This window comes from Spea bombifrons, chromosome 11, assembly GCF_027358695.1.
Source record: "Spea bombifrons isolate aSpeBom1 chromosome 11, aSpeBom1.2.pri, whole genome shotgun sequence".
Taxonomy (NCBI): Eukaryota; Metazoa; Chordata; class Amphibia; order Anura; family Pelobatidae; genus Spea; species Spea bombifrons.
Genome location: NC_071097.1, coordinates 7,710,433 through 7,731,685, shown reverse-complemented (window position 1 = coordinate 7,731,685; position 21,253 = coordinate 7,710,433). Strand labels below are relative to the sequence as shown.

The window sequence follows — 21,253 nt, the reverse complement described above, 5'->3', positions numbered from 1 at the left end:
GTTGGAAGGCGGGGAAGCCACCCCAACCTAGAGAGGAAACACAATCCTATGTTTAGTTAGTGCTCAGATGAGCAAGGGTTTATTTTTGTTTATATTGTATTTTTGTTTAAGCTGCTGGTTGGAAGAAAATAAACATTTTCGATTTTATCTGGATCTGGAACTGGCATTCATATTACCCTAGAAGACAAGTGATTCTGAAAGATCTCTGACTGATTCCTTGTGCTTTAAAGGACGTTCAGTTACAATATATATATCCTGTGGAATAAATTTTGGAAGAATATTTGCTGTATCTTCTACACTCCTTTAAGAATTGGGAGAAAAGAAGACCAACATATTTGATCTTGAGGAGCGTTCTCATTTCCACAGACATATGTGAGTTCATTACTAAACAATACTAGTATTTGCTGTTTGCAATAACACTCTGTATACCCTTTATCTCTTTCTATGGGCATTCCATGGCTGGGAGGCTAACTACAACATAAATCATCATTTGCGCACTACCAAACATAATCAAAATTTTGACTTTTGGCAATATTACACTATATATTTTCTATTTTTCTTTCCTTATGCACAGACTTAAAATTTGGAATTGTGACTAAATAAAACTGTAAGGTCAACATATTATTTTACATATTTTGAATTTGTGGGTTTTACTGAGTGCACAAATCAGTATTTCATGGTTGTATAAAACCTTTTGCCATGAAAGAGTTAAATGCTTTTACAGTATTAGCATGAAGTACAATGAAGTGATCTGTCTGATTACTTGTCTTTCTATTTGAGTTTTTTTTTTTTTTTTTTTATCTGATTTATAAACATAAATAAGTACACAATACTTACAGACTCTGGAGGAGGAGGAGGTGGGTGCTCCTTGATAACCTGTAGAAATACAATAGTAAACAGTTTACAAATATCAAAACATAGTCGGTGGAGGGATCTCTTTGGAGCCCTTCTTTATTTGAATTTGATTTAAAGAGAGCTTAGTATCTGGAAGTATGTAATTCCGGCACTGAAAGGTAGAATCTGGATTAATGTCGGATATTTTTTGGGTTGGAAAATATCGAATGAGTAGCAGGCAGTAAAATCATGAAAACTGTAGTAAATCACTTACCACAGTGCAGCACAGCGGCCAAAACCACCAGAGCAGAGCCAGGAGGAGAAGCAGGAATAGAACCAGGAGAGAGATGAACAGGATGATACCAGTGCGCTGTGTAATAGAAAAAAAATGTTTATTATTACCCACAGGGGCGTAACAAGAAACCACGGGGCCCTGGTGCGAAAAAAGCCCCTGGGCCTAGGGTGACCACATTTTATTTCTGCCATTCAGGGACACGCTATGAAGCGGATGAGATTACACACACAGGCATATACATCACATACCCACTGATTCACATATACACACCATCACGAACACATAAATAAATTTTATATTATATATATCTCAGATACATAATAATTCACATATACTATTATATATTAATGATTAGGAAGCCTTGGAAACCATGTGGATTTCAGATTTAATAATATACTTATAATATACATTCAATCATTACAGATCTGAGTAGATTCAGAGTCTTAACCCTTCTATTACCAGGCATGAGCAGATTCAGAGAATTAACTCCTCTATTACGAGACATTACATACACAGTCACACAGACAAATGCATATACATACACACAGTCAAACACACATACCTGGTGCTGCCTGCAACTTACATTGAGCTTGGTGTGAAGGAGGGACTCAGCCAATCAAGAGAGTAGAGAAGTCTCTCCTGATTGGCTGAGACCTCCTTCACTTAGACTTCTCATTCCAGGACAATGCGTTGTCCCGGATTAAGGCTGCCCGGGACATGCGGTCACCCTACCCGGGCCCCCAACTTCAACAGCTAGTCTGTGTCATCATTGCCCCCTATATGGCACTCTGCCTCCAGAAATGCCTTATAACCCTATATGCCACTCTGGCATATAGGGGGTTAAAATATGCCTTATAACCCTTATATGCTACTCTGCCTCCAGAAATACTTTATACTCCTATATGCCACTCATGGGACAGAGTGGCATATAGGGGGGGTATAAGGCATTTCTGGAGGCAGAGTGGCATATAGGGGGTTAAAAGGCATTTCTGCACGCAGAGTGGCATAAAGAGGGTATTTGCCTCCAGAAAAGCCTTATACCCTCCATATAACACTAACCCCCGCCCCTCTGACTTACCACTGCTTCCTGATGTCTGGTGGGGGCAGCGGGTGGAGGCCGTTCATGAAATTAAAGGGGCTGGTAAGCACAAACCGCGCCGCCCAATGGCCGTGCCTCAGCACTTCGTCCCACGTCTTAAAAGGGGTGGGACGAAGAGCTGAGGCATGGCCATTGGGCGGCTCGGTGCGTGTACACCGGCCCCTTTAATTTCATTAGACACCGGCGGCCGGAAAAAGCTTTCAACCGCAGCCGCTCAGCGGCTGTTTTGAATGTTGGTTTGCCAGTCAACATTCAAAACAGCCACTGAGCGACTGCGAACGGGATTGAAAGCCTCTTCCGGCCGCCGGTAGCCCGGTGGGCCAGCCCGGCCCTGACCTCACCCTTCCTCTGCCCCTGCAAAGCGGGACGGCGGGACAGAGACCCAAAATCGGGATTGTCCCACCTAAATCAGAACAGTTGGGGGCATGGGGGTGTAAGGCATATCAGGAGAGCAAAGTGGCATATCTGGGGGCACAGCGGCATATCTGGGGGGTAGAGTGGCATATCTATAAGTAAGGTGCATTACGAAGTAAGAGGGAGTGACCTTAAAATGGCTATTGGTTTTCCAAATTTCTGTTTGTATATAATATATTCTGATAGATACCAATAGATACCAAAAAATGTTAAACTACATGTATTCTTGTTCATTAGCTAAAATACTGTTTTACCATTTCACTTGTGTATTTTTTCTTTAAAAATAAAATTTTCTTTAAAATAGCACCAAACTTTAAGGCTGCGGCCTATAAACGAGCCAATACGGTGTGTATATATACCGTATATGCTCGATTATAAGACAAGTTTTTTTCAGAGCCTTATAATCAGACCTCAAATAGGTCTGACTATGAGACGACTAAGATCCAGATCCCCCGCAGCTGCAGGGGACCTGGATCCTCCTGTCCCCCCCCCCCCCCCTGCCGCCCCACTTACCGGTACTTCTGAGTCCCCGGTGTGTAGCTGGGGCAGCGTGTAGATGTCTACGCGATTCGCGTAGACAACTTCCGCTGCAGCAGGAAGGAGGTGGCGCTAGCAGCGGGGGTTGTCTGCATCCATTGCGCAGACCTTCCCCGGCTGTCAGAGATCAGAGTTCCCCGCGCTGTGGCCGGTGACGCATCGGTGCGGGGAACTCCGATCTCTGACAGCCGGGGAAGGTCTGCGCGATGCACGCAGACAACCTCCGCTGCTAGCCACGCCTCCTTCCGGCTGCAGCGTAGTGCGTGGGATCTACACGCTGCCCCGGCTACATGACAGGGAAGTCAGAAGCACCGGTAAGTTTGGGGGGGGGGCGGGGAGTGTTAAATGGGGGGGCATAAGGCATTTCTGGAGGTAGAGTGCTCTGTGAAATGCCCTTTAACCCCCTTAATGTCACTCTGCCTCCAGAAATGCCTTTTTAACCCTCTATACGCCACTCTGCCTCCTGAATGCCTTAAACCTCCCTATATGCCACTCTTCCCCATAATATGCCTTTTAACCCTCTAAATGCCAGAGTGGCATATAGGGGTATAAGGCATTTCTGGAGGCAGAGTGGCACATAGGGGGTCAAAAGGCATAACGTGGGGCACAGTGGCATATAGGGTTAAAAGGCATATCATGGGGCACAGTGGCATTTAGAGGGTTAAAAGTCATATCATGGCGCACAGTGGCATATAGGGGGTATAAGGCATTTCTGGGGCAGATGTGCATAACTGGGGGGCAGGTTGGAAAATAGAAGGAAATAAAACCAAAATATTTTTCTCAATCATAGCTTTTATTAAAAAAAAAATAGTTTAGATGAATTAACATTTACTGGTAAATGGAATACTGGTATATATATATATATATTCATATTCTAATACTCACACAATGGGTACTGGTAATTCCCACAGAGCTGGATATAAATGTGAGACCCATGTTCATGCTGACTTGCAGGTACACCATCCTAGTGAACAGAAAAATAACACTAAGTGTATGTTATCAGTGAACAATACACACTTATACCCCTTTACCTTGATTTGGTGCATAATCAGTTAAACTTCTCTGAAAGTTATCTTTAACTTATTTATTAATGATCTTGAAATAGATATTGGAAGTCGCTTGTCTGTGTTTGCTGATGACACAAAATTAGGTAAGGTTATAAAGTCTGATCAGGATGTAGCGTCTCTTCAGAATGATTTGGATAAACTAGGGGACTGGTCAAATAAGTGGCAGATGAGATTCAATATAGATAAGTGTAAGGTATTGCACTTTGGTACCAAAATAAGTATGCAACTTACACTCTTAATGGCATTGCATTGGGAAAAGCAGAAAATGAGAAGGACTTGGGTATAATTGTAGACCATAGACTTAGCAACAAAGTGCAGTGCTAGTCAGCGGTTGCAAAAACCAGTAAGGTATTGGCTTGCATAAAGAGGACTATTAAATCACAAGATGAAAATAAAATTTTACCTCTTTATAAAGGTGAGGCCTCACCTTGAATATGCAGTGCAATTTGGGCACCAGTTTTAAAGAAGGATGCTATAGAGCTGGAGAAAGTGCAAAGGTGGGCTACAAAGTTAATTAGAGGAATGGAGAATTGCAGTTATTAAGAAAGACTAGAAAAACAAAACTTGTTTTCACTTGAAAAGAGACGTCTAAGAGGGGATCTGATCACATTGTACAAATACATACAAGGTCAGTATTAACAGCTTTCTAGTGATCTATTCACCAAGAGGTCTCTACAAAACACATGGGGTCATCAGGTGAGACTTGAGGAAAGGAGATTTCAGTATCAGCATATGAAAGGTTTCTTCACAGTAAGAACAATAAAATATGGAACTCTCTGTCTAAGGATGTTGTATTATCTAACTCTGTGGATATTTTTAAGAAAGGTCTGGATGCTTTTCTGGTTAAGCATAACATAAAGGGCTACAGCTGCTAAAAGGACAGTCATATTAGAAAGTTGATCCAGGGAGTAATCTGATTGCTACTATGGAATCAAGAAGGAATTATTTTCCCTGTTGTGGCATAATTGGTAATTGTCCCAAGTAGGGTTTTTTTGCCTTCTTTTGAATCAACTTTAGAACTAGTTACGTGTGAAAGGTTGAACTTGATGGACTTAAGTCTTTTTTTCAACCTACTATACTATACTATACTAATGTTACTTAAATCTCTGTATTTACTTAAAAAGACCTGATTGTCCAGATCTGAACCCCACTATACATTGACTTTATAATTATTATATGTGTCATTACTCTTTTCAATAAACAGAGAATTGATTTAGAATGCTGGTTTGGACACCTAAGGAAAAGGACATTTTTCAACACGTACAATGAGCAAACAGTAAGACATGAAATCAGTTTGTTAAACAGCTCAGGATGTTGGTTATAAAGGCCTTTTAGTAAAACTCCTTAGATAAGGATTTCAGCTTAGAACCAGCACTGTTATTTCATTTACACTTACTGTCCAACTTCCTCTATGACAGGAGCAGGGCACAATAGATATGTGTCTTGTATGTCTGAAGGTTTTTCATCTATAAAATATATAAAAACAATTGTCATTCATTTATAGGAGGAATGCAAAAAAATCTGATTCTGTAGCCTTCAAAGACAAAGGCATGTTTACACCAAGAGCATTTTCAAACTGTAATTCTTGTCTGTTATTTATTAATAATGGTCTCCACAGTGTTCTGATCTCAAAATTATCGACTTTTGTACCTAGTGCACCTAGAAGATGCTGTTTTGAAGGCAAAACAGTGGTCACAAGAAATATTGATTTGATTTAGATTTTTTTTCACTCACTTTGCATTTTGTTAAATGACAAAACTATTAACTACCTTAAAGGCATAAATGAGCTTAGAAAGCGACCAGCGATTGCTTCCTTCACTCAGCCAGTATTGCCGACATGCCTTTTCGTATTCTTCTTCGTGTTCGTCTTTGTGTGGAAGAAAATTTTCGGATTCCACAAGTATTTGCCTATTCCTGTGTTCGGATCAGGTGAATATTTTTCGTATTTGTTTTTTCCTTTTGTTTTTTTTCCCCTGAGGGGTTTAATACGGGGTTAACACTGTACACAGCAGCTTTGGCGCCAGGATTTTATAGGTCTCTATTGCTCGCCGGCAGGGGCCTCCTCTACCATTGACCAATGAAGTGCAGCTGCTCGTACGGACCTTTAACTCCTGACGGCAGAACTAGGCCTGGGGAGACCATTGGTCTCCCCAGGTTAAAGGTCCGTTAAAGAGTTAAAGGTCCGTACCGGCGACTATTGGCAGAGAAGCTCCCTGCCGGCAACCAACAGATTCGCCTGTATGGACCTTTAACTCCTGACTGTGAAACTCCGCCTGGGAAGACCTCTGGCAAAGGAGGCCCCTGCAGGCAACCAATAGAGTTGCTCGTACTGACCTTTAACTCCTGTTCCCTCCACAGGCCAAGTTTCAGCACACGGAGTTAATGGTTGGTGCAAGCGACTCTATTGGTCTCCAGCATGGAACTCCTCTGGCATCAATCAGTGAAGGAGTTCCCTGCCGGCAATCAATAGAGTCGCTTGTACAGACCTTTAACTCCTGACAGCGGAACTTGGCCTAGGGAGGTCTCCCTGCTCCAACAGTTAAAGGTCCATAAGAGCGATTCTATTGGTCGCTGGCATGGGCCTCCTCTAGCATCAACCAATTGGAGGCCCCTGCAGGCGGCCCCTGCAGAGGAGGCCCCTGCAGGTGACCAACAGGGTCGCTTGCACGGCCTGTAACTCCTTGCGTGATCCTACGGATTCCTGCTCCCGTTACCCCTGTGATGCTGCGTAGACAAGGTAGGTTAGAAGGGGAAGGGACCAGGGAAATTAGTTAGGAGATATTAACAAAGGCGAACATGAAGTTTCTAAGTGTTGTGTGTCTTCATCTTTGTGTACGTTTTGCCGCTGCCGCCATATTTGTTTCTTCGGTATTTTAACCCTTTCCATGCATGAAATTCTACCACCGGCCTTTGCCAAACTTTGCGGCAGTAATTTATTTTGTGATTTTTATTACAAAAATTGCACATCATTAATTGATTTTACAGCTCCTGGTATATGTTACTGTATATAACACCCTAATATGTGTTCAGCAACATCTCCCGAGTACAATTTGTTGGGTTATTTGAGAGGTAAAATGACACATTTGGTCCTACTGCCCCCATGTCCTAATTGGGTCATCTTTGAGGCCGGCCAATGCAATTTACCCCATCAAATCATATATTTTTGAAAACTAAACACCCCAAAGTATTTCAAATGCCAGTAGTTCGACCCTTTACCACCAGCCTTTGCCAAAGTTTGTGGTAGTAATTTTTGTTGTATTTTTTTCACATAAATTGTACTTCAGGTGTGAATTTATAGCTCAATCTACCCCATGAAACCATATATTTTTGAAAACTAGACACCCCAGGGTAATTCAAATGGCGATATTTTAATGCTTTTCATGTACCAATTTTACCACCAGCCTTTGCCAAAGTTTGTGGTAGTATTTTTTTTTTATCACAAATTGTACTTCAGGTGTGAATTTACAGCTCCTGGTATAAGTCACTGTCAAACACCCCAAAATGTGTTCAGCAACATCTTTTGATTATAGTAATACCACCCATGCATGGGTTTGTCTGGTGTTTGGGGGGGCTAAAAAACCACATTTGGGAAGTGTGCTTTTTTGCCTCCATTTTGGTCAGTCTGTGCCTATGCCTTATCTTTGAACCTGGCCACTCCAATTTACCCCATATAACCATTACATTTTTAAAGGATTAGATGTAGACACTCCTTGGGTATTTGAAATGCTTTTATTTCAAATTATTATTTATTTTATTATAATAATAAACTTTATTTTTTAATTTTTTATTTTTGGACTTTTTTTTTACATTTTGCTGGAACATCACAGCATAATTATTTTTTTAGCTATTTTCATTTTTTCCATATTTTTTTTTAATATTTTACTAATCACATCCTGATTAGAAAGCTGGGATCCATTGACTTGCATGGTTGAATGCAGTACCCTCTTGGAAACTTTCGCAACTTGGTTATTTTTTAAAGGGCGCGCCGCCATCTTGCGAGTGGCAAAATCACTCGCAGTTGCGGTTGTGACCGCTCTCACAGCACGTCCTGGGCCGGGTGTTCGGTGTTGCTGAATGCCTCGCTATCAAGGCATTTTAACAACACAAACTGAATTCTTTTAAAATGGGCGTTGCCCGGGGAGAGGCCAGACATAGCCCTTGATGCCAATCTCGGTGTTGCTGAATGCCTTGACATCGAGTCATTAGAGTAACACCGTTTAAGCGAAGAAAGTGATTGTTGGTTAATGATCGTTTGTGTGACATGTCTGGCCTGTCATTGGACACTAAAGGGTTAAAGAGAATGGGTCCAAGTAAAGATCCCTGAGGTACCTCACTGGTAACAAGACCTTGCTCCGAATATATGCCATTGACTACAACCCTTTGTTTTCAGTCACACAGCCACTGCCTAATCCATTTAGCAATATTGGGATCTAAACTCAGAGACTGCAGTTTATTGATAAGTCTTCTATGTAGGACAGTGTCAAAAGCCTTACTGAAATACATGAAGAGTGAGAGTCATTGCCTCTGCCTTTTCCTACTCGTATCTCCCTACCTGTTATTTCACTGTCAGTGAAGCAGCCAGTGTTTTAGGAGACCTGTTGTTGCATACTCCAAAAGAGCTAGATGGGCCAAGTAGAACAAGTAGATCTGTGGTGCACAAATGTGTGATATATAACAAACTTAAATATTAAGTTATTTAAATGGAGAAAACTAAACCTTTTTACGTTACTTGTTTTACTTTGTTTAAAACTTTGTAGTTTTATTAAGTGACAAATTCACTTTTAACATCAAATACTATAATTACTTTCAAATTGAGCATGTGTCACAGTGAGTGAGTTTGTTAGCATTACGTGTGTGCCTGTGATAGTTACAGTGAATGTTGGGGGACACATAGATTTAAATGTTGCCCAGGCTAGAAGATGACCACTCTCCCCTGATAAAATTTAGTGGTATGCCCCATAAATCCTCACACAAGAAGGCATCATGAAACATCTGCAGACAAGGTATAGGAAGTGTATATTTAACTATAGTAGGATAGCAAACAATGTAATAATGCACATTATCAGGTTGAAACTTACTTATTGTAATGCTATCATTGACCTTAAAACTGCAAAGCACCTGGTCGATATTCCGTGCATGATAAAATCCATTTCCACGAACCACAACTTGAAATGACTCTGAAATAGGGAAAATGGTGAGAGTTAATTGACTACCAAATACTACCAAAGATTGAGGGCAACAGAATATTGCTGCTATACCTAAAGCTCCCAGCCTTAGCAGCACTCGGACCAAGAGAGGGAGCAGGAACAAGAGTACTGTGAGTAATGTACATCTTCCTTTCTACTGTTTGTTCATGCAAACTGTTGTTAACAAACAACATCATAATCAGAGGATAGTCTGTTGTGGATGACTTCATATTGGAGGCATATACCTCTCTCTCCATTATTGCTGTGTGAGTCATATAAATGGATTATGTACCATTTTTCTCATTAGTCATTATGCCTATTAGAATAATGAAAAGAAACTGTCCTGTGGTTTATTATTGTAATCTTATTTATACCTGCAAGGGATCAGTAACCGGACAGATATAAAAGGTAAAATATAATCACAACTTTAATAAGGCAAATGCAAAGTACAGAATCATAGTCCAAAATGTAATCGGTTGCCAGGACGGGTAGTCAGAGGAGCTGGGTTCAGGAATACGCAAGATCAGCGAAGTCCGTATGCAATAGCCAGGGATCAGGAGCCAGGAGAGAAGTCATACACAGAAATATAGGATACAAAATAATGCATTTGGAAGCCGGAACAGACACAAGGTCAAAAAGGAAGTGGAACTGGCTGCTTAACCTCTTAAGGACCAGGCTGGTTTTATTTTTTTTTTTTACCCTTTGGGACCAAGGCTGTTTTAACACTTTTGCGGTGCTCGTGTTTAGCTGTAATTTAGTGTACCCACACAAGTTATATACAGTTTTTTTTTTCAGGACAAGAAAGGCTTTCTTCACATTTGTCTGACCATATCATCTAATTTGCTATATTAACAAAAAATATGATGAAAATTAAAAAAAAAAACACATTTACTCACTTTTATGCTAAAAATCTTTTACTCCAAAAAAAGAATGAAAAAACTTGCTAAATCGATTCTACTATTTGTCCTGAGTTTAGAAATACCCACAGTTTTTATGTTTTTTTTGTTTTTTTCTGCAAGGTATTGGGCAATAAGTACAAGTAGCGTTTTGCTGTTTTAAAACCATTTTTTTTCCAAATCTGGTCATTCTGCCCCATGTGCTATTTTGGGTATCTTTAAACCCGGCCAATGCAATTTACCCCATCAAATCATATATTTTGAAAAACAGTTCACCCCCTGTCTTATAGGGTAACTTTATCCCAATAAGAACCACAACAATATATTAACAACTATAACATACATAAATAACACATTATGGGTGGTCGAGAGGGTGCATTTTCATAAGTTCTTCCATGGTGCCTTCAGCTCACCTGCCTCGCTGCTGCACACCAAAGGTCAGCGCAGATAACTTAGCGGTTCACTTTAATAGGGAGAGGCAGCCTCATTACTCTCACATTTGTACTCTAAACCCATGTCAATAGCGCAGCGCAAGTCAGCCAAAACGTGGTAAAGTGCAAGCGGAACCAGAACTTTCTTAAGGTACATAACCTCTTTTTTCTTACATAACTTTTGAAAGAAGAAAAGGAAAAAATAATAATAATGGGGAGCAGAAAGAAAAGTGAAGTGAAATAAGAAAGAAGAGAGAAATTGAAAAGGAACGGAATACTAATATATATTGTAATGTATTTATGTGAAAAAGTCCATAAAGACTAGAACTATTTTTCTGTTTGTTCCAGGTGCCACCAAGTGACTTGAATTGGTGCATGTTTAAAATTCTTTAAGGTGCAGAAAATAAGGGCGGAAGTAGGCAAAATGTGTTTTAGGCCACTGTATTACATTTGCTTTATTATCATTAAATACCCTGTGCATTATAACTAACACTTGTTATGCCATGGCACTCATGTGTGGAAACCATTTACTCACCTCCTGCACATACACTGGAAGGCTCGGCAGCTAGGATTTCAATGCAGGATTTCTTCAGGATCTGAAAGAAAAAACACTTCTCTGTTAGTGTGTAAACTTCACCTGAAGATAGGATGTGCTAGTCAGGCAACCACAGATTTTCCCAGTGCATAACATTAAATACATTAACCTGCCTGCTCGAACAAAGCTAACTGTTCGGGACCAGGAACCGGATGGACACAAAACGTAAAATGCAAAACACCTTTATTGGCAAACAAAGCCAAATCGTGATCCAAGAGCGTATACCAACAGACAAGCCGGGCTCAGGAATACGGAGATCAGCGAAGTCAAGAACAAGCCATGGAAAACCAGACAGGCTGTAATTAGCTTTCGCAGTGTAGCCCCGGCATGAGCAGGAAAGCAGCCAGACCGTAATAGTACCCCCTCCCCTCCGGGCAGGTCCAGGTTTGAGGGGAAAACGTGAGTCAAAGGAACAAAGGAGAGCGGGAGATCTGGGGCATTTCAAATACCCAAGGGGTGTCTCATTATTTAAAAAGTGAATGGTTTAATGGGATAAATTCGAGTGGCCGGGTTCAAAGATAGGGCATAGGCACAAAACTGACTAAAATGGGGGGGAGGGGGGAAGCACACTTCCCAAATGTGGCCTTTTAACCCCCAAACACCAGACACAGTATCACTGTACTCGGGAGATGTTGGTAAACACATATTGGGGTGTTGTTTGTTAGTGATACCTGGTGCTATTTTATACCTGAAGTACAATTTATGTGAAAAAAAAATACAAAAAAATGACTACCACAAACTTTGGCAAAGGCTGGTTGTAGAATATCATGCATGGAAATGGTTAAAATACTAGCATTTGAAATACCTTTGGGTGTCTAGTTTAAAATAAATATATGGTTTGATGGGGTAAATTGCATTGGCCGGCTTTAAAGATACCCGAAATAGCACATAGGACAGAATGACCAGATTTGGAAAAAATGGTTTTGAAAAAGCAAAACGCTACTTGTACTTATTGCCCAATAAGCATACCTGGGAACTGTCAAGACCCGAATCCTCCAGGTCGCGGGAGCGGGGTCTTGACACGCCCCACCCCTCGCCCATTTTTTCCTTTAAATGGGGGTGTTTCCTGCTGCCATCAGCAAGAGCTCCCCCGAAGTCAGCGGGAACTCTCCCGGGTAGGCGGAGCCCAGAAGTTCCCAGGTATGCCAATAAGTTAAAGAAAAAAAGCAAAAAAACCAGTGGGTATTTCTAAACTCAGGACAAATAGTAGAATCTATTAAGCAGGTTTTTTTCATTACCTTTTTTGGATGAGTAAAATATTTTTCGCATAAAATCAATAATTTTTCATTATATATTTTTTTTTTTATAGGAAATTAGATTATATGATAAAAAAAATGGTATCTGAAGAAAGCCCTTCCTAGGAAAAAAACAATATATAACTTGTGTGGGTACACTAAATGGTTGAGGAGAAAATTTACATCTAAACACGAGCACCGCAAAAGTGTTAAAACAGCCTTGGTCCCAAAGGATACAAAAAGGATTTAAAGAAACATTCCCCCCCCCACACTACAAATGTCCTTTAAAAATCAAACTCTATGTTAACCATATTTCTAATATCTATTGTTTAACATACACTTCCATTCATTTTCAAATTAAATGGATATTGAATCATTACCTCTCAGAAGCCCCAGGTACACTTACTGCTGGCTGAGAGAAGTATGTTGTAAGGCATAATTTCAATTGGTCTTGCACAAGAAGGGTTGCACATACACATTTGTAAAAAATCATTTTATTGCTCCTATAAACTTCCAACTAAATTACGATTGCCAATGCATAACCACAAATAAAGTTGCAGACACACTCCCGTTAAAAAAAAAAAAAAAGTACCATCTCATCTCCATATTGTCTTTTGAAAGACTCACCGAGTCAATGACACCCTGCAAGGCCTGAAATCCACCCATCACTGGGAACACATGGTCAATGCTGTCAGCAATTGTGGAGAGCTGTAGAAATCAAATACAATTTAACATGGTTGTCAGTTTAAAAGTGCTTTTCTATAACATAGTGTTTCAATATCATGATATTTTAACTGTAATGTGTATGTGCATATATAGTTATGTAGAAATGCAACAAAACTTTTCTGGATTTTTTTGTATTTCCTCTGATCTCGCAACATTGATATGGTCATGCTTATTTTGTTTGAAAGTTTTCCTGTTTCCATTTTGTCCCACTGGAGTTCTACAGAGCCCAATTTTCTAGTCACCTTGTCTTCCTTTTATTTATGTGTATAGTATTAATTCCTAGACTCTCAAGTATGCTAAACTAACAGCGTCTTTAATGATATACAAATTATACTATAATTTACTGTCATTTAAAACACATGCATTGTACATTTACCTGTGTCTCATTAAAATCCTTCACTCCTACACAGTAAACAACGGCACCAAAATGTCGCGCTCTCTCAGCCTATGGTGAAAAGATAAATTTAAGGATGCAAATATATATATATATATATATATATATATATAATTTTTTTTAAATCTATACAGTTTCATTCCTGGGTTCAAGTTAGGGCTAGAGAAATGCATAAAAGATCACTCTCTTTGCAAATTTATTTTTAATTACATAAAATAAATTATAGCAGTGCCTATAATGCTCTATTATCTCTGTCATGAAGGGACATGGCAGTCATTGTATGAATTTTAATGCATATAATAACTTTACCTGTTCAATAAAAACCCCCTTAGTCAGATAAGCTTACCGCCTACCCTCTCACTTAACATGCATATAAGAAATACGTGTTTTCTTTGTTCTAAATACGTACTCACATTAGGCATAAGTGAAACATTTTTATTCTCAATGTATGATAACATTGGTAAAAATATATTTATCGTATTCCAAGACAGTTTATAATTATAATACAGTGAGCGGACAGACCTCCTGTTCTGCATAGTAAAACTGAGTTTGCTGAAGTTCTCCATCAGTCAGTGCAATGATAACACTGGCTGCACGAGCACCTGAAAAGGGGACAATTAAGACAAATAAAAACACAGCATACGTAAGCTACATAAAGATGGTTTGCTGTTTTGATCCGTATGGAATATGCAAATGCCTTTCTCTACATATAATATATCGTTTAAGCTTATCAAAGTAATGCTACCAGTAACAGTAATTAAACAAATGTAAACAAAAGAAGGAAAAAAAGATGGAAACAGAAACAATGACATACCTCCACTATTCTCTTGAGAGATCTGCTCAGTTGCCTGCATTAAAGAGGTAAAATACATACTTGGTTAAAAAAAAAAACAAACACTTTAAGGCAATACCACTAGCAGAGAAGCATGATAAATAGCCATGTTGTCGATATCAGGCACTGATAGGCGGTTATGTGTCCAAAATGGGAGCGCAATAACATAAAGGAAAAAAGGAAAAATCAAAATAGTGTGATATTGTCAGATGTGTGACTATACGTGTAAAATGTTACACTCACACTTTGAATAGAAATATCAGGCCCATCTGGTGATTCTTTAAAAAGGTTCTTTTATTCTTCACAGAAATCTAAAATGGTGAAACAGACCGCAATGGTGAAAGTACCTCTGCAATAGGAGACACAATAAAGAAATGCACTTACAATTTGGGTTAAGCGCAAAGGCAATAACCCTGTAGAACAGTTCCAAAATGTCTTTTGGTCCTCACAGAGTCCACTGCTGGTCCGGTACAAAAAGATTAAAACGGTTGAATAAACTTATTCTCTACGCGTTTCGCCAATTGGCTTCCTCAGGAGAAAAAGTCTGTGCCTTTGCGCTTAACCCAAATTGTAAGTGCATTTCTTTGCGGCCTGTTTCACCATTTTAGATTTCTGTGAAGAATAAAAGAACCTTTTTAAAGAATCACCAGATGGGCCTGATATTTCTATTCAAAGTGTGAGTGTAACTTACACATTTTACACGTATAGTCACACATCTGACGATATCACGCTATTTTGATTTTTCCTTTTTTCCTTTATGTTATTGCGCTCCCATTTTGGACACATTTACACTATTGCACTCTGAGGAAGAGTGAAATTCGGGAAGCAGCAGACTGTGGGAAGTACTATTATTATATTTTGCACTTTTATATACGAGTCGGTGGGGATCACACCTTTTCTACACTGATAGGCGGTTTACATAGATACAAAAACATTTCAGTTTGTTTTTTTTATGTAGTTAAAGCTTCAAATGAAAGTATAAAATTACAAGTCTACTAAGGTTTATTTACTGAACATACAAGAGTCTAATCAATGTTTGGTATAAATGGAATAGTAGTAAACAGGAAAACACATTTCTTTTATTTCTTATGGGATTCATATTCAACTGTATAACAGAATGGCACAATCATAAAACAAAACATGGCAAAAAAGAAAAAAAAATGAACCCTGTTCAAATATCTGCATACGCTTGGTATTTAATACTGTGTAATGTCCCCTTTAGCATCAATAACAGGATGCAGTCTTTTGTAATGAGGCCCCAAATTCTTGCAGGTGGTATTGCTGCCCATTCATCATGGAAAAATGACTCCAGGTCATCTTGCATAAACCACACGTGTGAGATCTCCCCAGAGCGGCTCGTGATATTAAGGTTAGGAGGCCGTGATGGCCACTCCAGAGCCTTTACCTTTTTCTACTTGGCCTTGTGCTTAGGGTTGTCCTGCTGGAAAGTCCAAGAGCGTCCCATGCGCAGCTTTCTTGCAGATGAATGCAAATTGTCCTCCAGTATTTTCTGATAACATGCTGGATTCATCTTGCCAACAATGTTCCCTGTGCTTTTAGAGCTCACGCATCCCCAAAATAATCAGTGAGCCACCACCGTTTTTCACAGTGGGGATGTGACGGGAACAACCTATACCCCGGCTGGGTACACCCGCCAGACGATCCTTCCTTCTCCCGATGGCCACCGGGAACACGAAACTTCAACCGTTAGGCAGGACTAGCATCGAAGACAGCAGGAAACATAGCTCTTCGGGAACCTCTGCGGCACTGTAGTATACAGAAGCATAGCAATACAGTGCTTTACCGCCCTGACAAGGGCAGCACCGAGGCTTACTCCAATAACAAGACGGAACTCTATTGAAATCCTTTATTTAAACCAAATACAGAACTGTATATATACAAGTAAGAAAAGGGGCAAGACAAATATCACAGGATCTAATTACCATGTCAGAAATCCTGCAACACAATATCCAGGGAAGGACAGAATGACATGAGACATAAATAATTACCGTACATTAATTGGGGAAGTCTTTACAAGGCCTGGGCCCATAGTCGGCCTTGTTGACCCATCTCCAAACCCAGTGCTTATGTGTCAAGGTTTCCACCTCTCCTATTAGCTGCTTACCCGTGTCAGGGCTTTGGCCTACCTGCATGGTTTTACCATTTGCTAGGCTGCGCTTGCTTCCTCTTAATGCCTCTGAACTCTGTCTGGGGTATAAGGTATATCTGGGGGGGGCAGTGGCATATAGGGGGTATAAGGAATAGCAGAGGACACTGTGGCATATAGGGGGTATAAGGCATATCTGGGGGCACAGGGACATATCTGGGGATATAAGGCATATCAGGGGGGTGTAAAGCTTATAGGGGATATACAGCATATTTGGGGGGGCAGAGTGGCATATCTCTGGGCAGGGATGTGCATAACTGGTGGGGGCAGGTTGGAAAATAAAAACAATAAAAAGGTTTGTTTTTAACATCCATTTATTTTAAATAAACGAAAAATTTATTTTTTTATCCAATTAATCGATTAACCTAAAAATAATTGGCCAACTAATCGATTATAAAAACAATCGTTAGTTGCACCCCTAATAAACACCTTGCATCTTACCAAGGGAAACCTACATCTATACAACCAAACACAGTACACTCTGTGTATGGTTTTACATATCAGGACATAACAATGTAGGTTCTTAGCTGGGATGTGCTGGAGACCGGCAGGGTGCTTGGGCAAAAAGTGTTCAGGCAAAAGTGTAGTCTAAGGCAATCCAGAAGGTCGGGTCAGGCAGCAGAGGAGCAATACCTAGATTGTAAGTTACTGCGGGAACAGGCCCCTTCATTCCTCTTGTATCTGTATGTCAATTGCTGTATTTGTACAGCACTGCGGAATCTGTCACCGCTTTTTTAAATAAGGTATAATAATAATAATAATAATAATAAGAGAAATCAAGTTAAGGTCATGTCAGGAGAGAGTAGGAGAATCCAGTAGACAAGCCGAGTTCAAAAACCAGGAGAGCATGTAATACTGAAAAACGGACACGAGATTTATACACTAAGGAATGGGAAATCCTTAGCAGCTATATACAGATCCCGGACCCGCCCCTCTGCATCATCTGGCTCCTCCCCCACTATAGATTGCTATGGCACTAGCTAGGCTAGTGCTATGCTAGGGCACCAACTCCCCAGCACCCGCCAATGAAGACACCGCAGCAGATGCCCGGACACACACCCTGCCAGCTGTACCGCAAGGCACTCGAGGCCGGGGATGCGGCCTAGGACGTGGTGGGGCCGACCCCTGTCGGGTCCCTGAGGAAGGGGGGACAGCTCCAGGAGGTAAGGACTCCCTGCGTGGCGTGCTTGTGGGGCCGTGAGCCTGACAAACAATCATCTGTTTCTTAGCAGGTCTAAACTATGTAAATACAACCTCATATGAACAACAACACATAACATTTTACACTGTCTCATGATTTATTCAATAAAAATAAAGCTAAAATGACGAAGTCATGTGTGAAAAACTAATTAGAACCAATTTTAGCAGCACTAGTTGTCCCACTCTTCTTTACAACGTTGCTTCAGTTCATAGAGATTTGCGGACATTTGTTTATGCACAGCTCTCTTAAGGTCACGCCATAGCATTTCAATTGGGTTGAGGTCTGGACTTTGACTGGGCCATTGCAGCCTTGATTCTTTCATTTTTCATGTATTCTATTGTAGATTTGATGGTGTGCTTGGGATTATTGTTATCTGTTGCATGACCCAATTTCAGCCAAGCTGTCGGACAGATGGCCTCACACTTGACTTATACTTTGGTATACAGAGGAGTTCACGGTCAACTCAATGACTGCAAGGTTCCCAGGTCCTGTGGCTGCAAAACAAGCCCAAATTATCACCCATCCACCACCGTGCTTGACAGTTGGTATGAGGTGTTTGTGCTGATATGCTGTGTTTGGTTTCGCAAAACGAGGCAGTGTGCTTTATGGCTAAACATCTCCACTTTGGTCTTGTCTATCCAAAGGACATTGTTCCAGAAGCCTTGTGTTTGTTCAGATGCAACTTTGCAAACCTAAGCCATGTTCTTTTTAGAGAGAAGAGGCTTTCTCTTAGCAACCCTTCGAAACAAACCAGACTTATTCAATTTTTTCTAATTTTACTGTCATGAATTTAACATTCAACATGCTAACTGTGGCCTGTAGAGTTTGAGATGTAACTCTTAGCTTTTTTGCTATGCATTGCACAGTCTGACCTTGAGGTGGATTTACTGGTATGTCCACTACTATGAAGATTGGCAACTGTCTTGAATGTTTTACACTTTTGAATATTTTTTTCTGTAGAATGATGGACTTTAAATTGTTTGGGAAAGGCCTTATAACCCTTCCCAGATTGATGCGCAGCAACAATTGCATTTCTTAGATGATTGCTGATGTCTTTCCTCTTTGGCATAGTGTTGACACACACTTGATGTCAGGATTCAGCCCCAGCCCTGCAAACTGCCAGGTGTGGCCGCCCCTTTAAGAGGTCTGCCTGGAGTTGAACTCCTCTCCACAGCTTGCTGTCTTGTTTATTTGTGTCTGTATTTTATGTACCTTTGCCCTCTTTCCCTTATACATCTGAGCATCTCAGCTCCGCACACCATCCCCTGTGTTCCTTGCCTTGTTGCCTGTCCTTTGTGGCATCCTGTACCATATATGCATGTCTGGCTATGTATATAATCCATGTTCTGGTATTTATGTTCAGCTGTGTTTGGTTATGCTGTATCTATGCCTTCCTCACCTGAAGCCTATGCTATTGCCACACCTGACCTGGCCAGCAGGCTTTATTACCCTGCCTCCCTCACCTGAAGCCTAGACCATTCACCCCTGACCTAATGAACAGGTTTTATATTCCTGCCTCCTAGTAACAGCGTTGTGAATTTATTAAGTTATTTGGAGCCACAGTTCATGCCAGACTCTGGATCTATCTTATGGATTTACCGGCCCACCTGTTACCTTTTTGACCCGGACTACCTTTTGGATTTACCCTTTAGCCAGCCTGTTAGCTGTTTGACCTGGTCTGCCTACTGGATTTCCCCTTTTTGCTTGCTACCTGTCCCAGACCCTTTTGGATACTTACCTGGACTTTTCTACCTTCATATTCCCCAGCAGTCTGTATGCATGATATGACTCCTACTCTGCTGCTTATGGTGAGATGTCTGCCTTGCTTTGTTTAATATACCTATAACCAAACATTCTGCTTGTCTCATTTTGAAGTGTGTTTCTATCGCTGTGTGCGTTCTTACACTCCTGCGCTCTGGACTCCAACATCCAGTAAGGGCTGAGATGATGAGCCTGACACTTGAATACTCCAGCTTAGCGCACCGACATTTCTTCTTTTCCCTGTTTGCACATATTTGAGGTTGTTGGGTCCTCATCAGTCTGGTTGCAGCTTGCTGTCCAGGGGTTAAATGGGAGGAGGTTTAATTGCACCTCCCCCAACACATTAATAAGGTTTTGGTAGCAGTATAAACTGCTTTGTGTGCCCACTATGTAGGAGGTGAGAGTAGGTTCTCACCCTATTGAGAGTGTGCCTTGACGTGGCGGGTGAGCTTAATTATGCTTTGGCCAATTCATATAACCAAAACCTCTCATTTATATTATGTTTATATATTTGTTGCCAACTTTATTAGGGTAAGAAGTGCAGACAGTTTTTGTTTTTTGTATACTTGAATACTCCAGACCAGCAAACTACTATAAACTCGGCTTTTAAGGAGGAAGTCACACTTGCTGGTGATCAATTAATCAAGGGCATTAGCTTAGCAGCACGTGTCTGCTACTTAACATTTTATTTCCTATGGAAGCAGTAAGGGTGTACTTAGTTTTTCGCACATTTCCATTTTGGCTTTATTTTTGTTGAATAAATCATGACACAATGTAATATGTCATGTGTTGTTTATCTGAGGTTGTATCATCATAATAATAATAATCATGATATGTAAAACTATATAATTCAAAGAGGGTGTGCTTTCTGTTTCACACGACTATATTTTAAGGACAAGTTAAGCTAGTAATAAATTGCTACGTTAAGACAAATAACAAAACATGATATAATGGTACAAATCCATATATATAATAATAAATCCATGATTAAAGTGAAGAGCACCTAGTGATAAATTACACATTACCCCAAGTATATATTGGAAGCAATATATACTTCCATTGGGTGAAGCAGCTGAACACAAGCTATAAGCGTGATGCCAAGCGTCAAGTGAAGTGGTTGTAAAGCACACTGTCGCTGGACTCTGGAGCAGTGAAACATGTTCTCTGGACTGATTTAATTATTCTTCACTTGGAAGTCTGATGGACAAATCTGAGTCAAATCAGGACAATACTACCTAGGAGAATGCATAATGCCTACTGTAAAGTTTAGTGTGGGATGGAAAATAGTCCAAGGCTGCTTTTCAGGGATTTGGAAAAGTACACTTAGTTCCAATGAAGGAAAACGCTAATGCTAGAGTATAGAAATACAATTTAGACCATTGTATGCATCCAACTTTGCAACATAAGTTTAATATTAAATTTAAAGGAACATGCATATATTGTTACCTTAGAAATTATAACATAAAGACACATTCTATATACAAACCTTTTTAAACCCTTCATGCATAAATGTATCACCTCCAGGAACCTCTGAACTCAGGATCTGAAGGCCACGACGGATTTTCTCTCTGATGAAACGGCAA

The 21,253-nt window shown here is 40.3% G+C and overlaps 1 protein-coding gene across 1 annotated transcript in view; it reads right to left on the bottom strand.

Moving 5' to 3' along the window:
- The window catches only part of LOC128468736 (anthrax toxin receptor 1-like), a 49,435-nt gene that overhangs the window by 17,300 nt on the left and 10,882 nt on the right, over positions 1–21,253 (bottom strand). Inside the window, exons 4-14 of the mRNA XM_053450517.1 lie at positions 21,157–21,238; positions 14,524–14,557; positions 14,232–14,311; positions 13,692–13,760; positions 13,217–13,297; positions 11,295–11,355; positions 9,325–9,423; positions 5,643–5,712; positions 4,065–4,143; positions 1,109–1,204; positions 838–876 (exon numbers count right to left, since the gene is read on the bottom strand). Of these exons, the coding sequence (XP_053306492.1) occupies positions 838–876; positions 1,109–1,204; positions 4,065–4,143; positions 5,643–5,712; positions 9,325–9,423; positions 11,295–11,355; positions 13,217–13,297; positions 13,692–13,760; positions 14,232–14,311; positions 14,524–14,557; positions 21,157–21,238 (790 nt within the window). The remainder of the gene's footprint in view (positions 1–837; positions 877–1,108; positions 1,205–4,064; positions 4,144–5,642; positions 5,713–9,324; positions 9,424–11,294; positions 11,356–13,216; positions 13,298–13,691; positions 13,761–14,231; positions 14,312–14,523; positions 14,558–21,156; positions 21,239–21,253) is intronic.